Here is a 3,632-nt window from a genome sequence, read left to right on the forward strand (position 1 = left end):
TCATGTAATTTTATTTTACAGTTCCAATGTACAGCACTTTGTGTCAGCTGTGGTTGTTTTATAAATAAAGGTGATGATGATGATGAAACATGGTTTACTAGGGTTTGTAACTAATTGACTTTGCAGAGAGTTGAAGGCCAGCATCCCAATGCAATGCAAAACACATAGAAGGATGCATCTTCTATAGTTATTACATGTTATTACAGGCAGCCAAGTTTCCTTTCGCAGTAAGTGATGGGACACAGTTACACTGTCATACATGTCCATGTTATAACATTGCCTCCACCAGGTTAGACAGATGATGTGGTGTGCTTCGGATCACGAGTTATTTCTCTCCTTCTCCATATTTTCCTCTTTCCCATCTTTCTGTTGCAAGCTCATCTTGGTTTCATCTTTCTAGCAGAATGTAATCTGAGGGGAGAATTTCTAAAGAAATACTTTAAAATACCAGCCTGTATACTCCTGTCATGATTATTTCTGTGGCTAATGATAATAGGAGTATTAGGAGCAGTAAAGAGTCGTCATATTACCAGTTATAGCTGCAACCACAGCCAGACAACAACTGTGCTCATGACATAAAGGGTGGACACGCTGAGAGAGAGCGATAGAGACAGTGAGAGGTACAGAAAACAAAGTGAAGACAAAGTGAAACCACCTTATGCGTGTTATGATTTAAAGAATATGTGATAGTTTACATATCTAAGACTGTATGCCTTATTAGACATTTTAGCTCATGGATTCTGGTGCTTTTTCACAAATCCATTTCCTTCTGACTCCACATCTAACATCATTCCAAGCTTTGAAGAAGTTTACTCTGGGATACACGGCTGCACAGTCTTCATCATTGAGATTGTTCGGCTCTCCATCGTTCCAGTACCTGAAGTAAAAGACACTTTACTTTACAGAGCTAACATTTTCTTTCAATCCATCCACTTTTTCATCTTCCCTCTCAACCACATATATTATTGAGGAGAAGTTCATTTTTTGTAAGTGGCAGTTTCACTGTGTGTAGCATACTGAACTCTCACCCTTGAACAAGAAATGTTCCATCCAACCATTTCCAAGTCCCTTCCTCCTTGGAATCACTCAGTCCGATCCAGAAGTCTGTTGAGAGCTGGGAGGCATCTTGATGATTTATTAGGAAATTTACTGTCGAGTTCTAACAAAAAAAAGATTAAAATTAATTTTAAAAAATCAATATGAATGGTCTCCACAGAAATACTAACAAACCTCTTTGTCTTGGCTGTCTATGATTATAAGATCTCCTCCCTGCAGCTGACAGAAATCTCTGGATTCCTTCCATGTTTTCATTTCATTTGATTTCAAGGAGAAGTAGTAACATACAGAGTTCATTAAAATCCATCCCACAGGACAGCGTTTGCAGCCATCGCCTGTTTCCAAAAGATAATGCCACCATTATAGAAAATTATGAAACAAATCATTTTTATTATATACAGAAATAATAAAACAGGTTTTACTATGCATTGACAAGCGTGATCTTGAAGTTTCAATTTCCTTTGTGATTTTTTCCATCTGACTTTTATAGTCATTGCTTCGTTTTGTCTGGTGTTCAAGCTCCCAGTTGGTTTGTGTCTGACGGCTCATCTCACTGTCCAGCTGCTTCCTGGCATCCTTCATGGTTTCCACTGCAGTCTTGTAAGTGTCCTGGAGGTTGATGAGCTCTTTGCTGATGCGTTCGGTATCATCGAGCGTGAGGTGAGAATCTGTGAGTTTGTTATCTGCAAGATAACAAGACAGTGTTACTACAAAATAGGGTTAGTTCTTTTTACTGTTTTTCTTATTCGTAAATAACATTATTTACTGACACTGACAAACAACAATCATATTTTAGTACATAGTACAAATAATTTTAGACATTTTTTATTTATTAACATTTTTTTGTTCTGGATTGTTAACAAAATTCAGTATCTGTTTGATAATAAGAATGATTCTGTGCATTGCACGTCCTCAGACTGACTTACAATGGACTCCCAGGCCAATATCAACTATCAGCAAAACAGCAGCGAGTAGGGCCAGGCTCACTGCAGCCAGTCTGTGACATCTCCCAGGACTCATAGTGAACATGGACACTATACAGAGAAGAAGAATTTTCAGCTTAATGACAAATCTTTCGTGACCAACACTTGCTTGAAGTACATGTTATGAAGGCAACTTAATGTATCTTTTTACTACTTGCTGAACTTAAATCATGTGTAGTGACAGGCCCAAAAGAAGCAGTCCAAAACAGTGAGTCTTTAATATTAATACAAAGCCCAATTTAAAAAAAGTGTTAAAAGTGCAGAAATGATAAATAAGAACACGAGAGCCAAGCAGCGCTGCACACAGGAAACAGACATGTTTCCAAATATGAAATATACTGCAACAACAAAGAAACGGAGAATCAGAACAAAACAGAACTCAATGAGGATGGGAAACAGGTGAGGCATGAGATGCAGGTGAAACTAATTAACAGTCTAGGAATGAAGGGAGGGAAGCAAAACGAACCTAAAATACAAAACAAGAAAGAATGACCAGAACAAGGAAACAAGGGCACATAAACACAGGACGAGACAAGGGGGAAGGAAGAGAGAAAGTAATAAAGGAACAAAACACAAATACTCCAAAATAGGAAAGTGAAGTTAAATAAAGATCAAACATCAGACTAGAATAAACCACTCAAACTCTACAAATACTATACTATCAAGAACTGCTTGGTGCCTGAAAGTTTTGAATACTTAATTGTGAGAATTGACTTAACATTAATCAGAAATTAAGATTTACAATAAAACTAAAGTGAAATGGCACCACAAAAGCTTGGGCCCACGCTAATATTCTATTATGGTTTATAGCTTTAATTTATCTTTCATTCAGCTGTCTCAAATCATTGCATCTTATCATGACAGCATTTCAACTTATTTTAGCAGTGGTATGTTCAAACTTGGTCAAAATAACCAACAGACACCCGAATCAGACTACGGGAGCCCATTAAACACAAATTTAATTTATTATACCTTGGTGCCTGTTAGACTGATGATGATGCTCTTCATCGTAGAAGTCTTCTTCACAAATGAATTCCTTAAATCCACCGTTAAAATTACCACCCGTGGGTTCTCTCCTCTCCTCCATTCTCACTGTTCAGTCAACATCGGTCATATGTGCATTTGAATAACAACTGGCCTGAGATAACGCAACCTGAACTTGCTGATTTCATCAAAAATTATTGAACACAATCAATTCCAGTAAAATGTGGAATGTGTGGGGGGGAAAAGGAGAAGTGAAATAGTTGTTATTCATTTTGCTGCAGCATTCACTTTTCAAACACAGAGGATTTGAATGTGCTGACTCTTATAGCCGAATTAACCGTCTTAGATGCTGGACAGTAATAATGTTTTCTGCACTGTCCATGAGTAACTGATCCCTCACCAAGAATAACAGAAACAGGTCTATAATGATAATAAACAAAGCACCAGAACATCAGAAAACAATCCATAATGCAAAAATAAACCAAAACATAATAAACTCAAAATACCGGGTCCAACGGACCCAGAACCGTGACAGAAACAGCTGCGTTCTCAAAAATACCCGTGTAGGTGTAGCGTAAAGGGGGGGTTCAAGGTTCTTTATTTGTCACA

The 3,632-nt window shown here is 37.6% G+C and overlaps 1 protein-coding gene across 1 annotated transcript; it reads right to left on the reverse strand.

Moving 5' to 3' along the window:
• Positions 1–37: 37 nt before the first annotated feature.
• Positions 38–3,182, reverse strand: LOC102195042 (CD209 antigen-like protein E). The gene is made up of 6 exons (XM_013913272.1): positions 3,012–3,182; positions 1,983–2,090; positions 1,479–1,739; positions 1,231–1,391; positions 1,029–1,159; positions 38–877 (listed from the first exon to the last, which is right to left on the reverse strand). Exons 1-6 carry the CDS (start codon positions 3,124–3,126, stop codon positions 727–729), a joined length of 927 nt encoding a protein of 308 aa, XP_013768726.1. The 5' UTR covers positions 3,127–3,182; the 3' UTR covers positions 38–726.
• Between the last annotated feature and the right edge of the window lie 450 nt (positions 3,183–3,632).

The sequence above is a fragment of the Pundamilia nyererei genome, unplaced genomic scaffold (genome assembly GCF_000239375.1).
Source record: "Pundamilia nyererei isolate P.nyererei 1_Seehausen unplaced genomic scaffold, PunNye1.0 scaffold00123, whole genome shotgun sequence".
Taxonomy (NCBI): Eukaryota; Metazoa; Chordata; class Actinopteri; order Cichliformes; family Cichlidae; genus Pundamilia; species Pundamilia nyererei.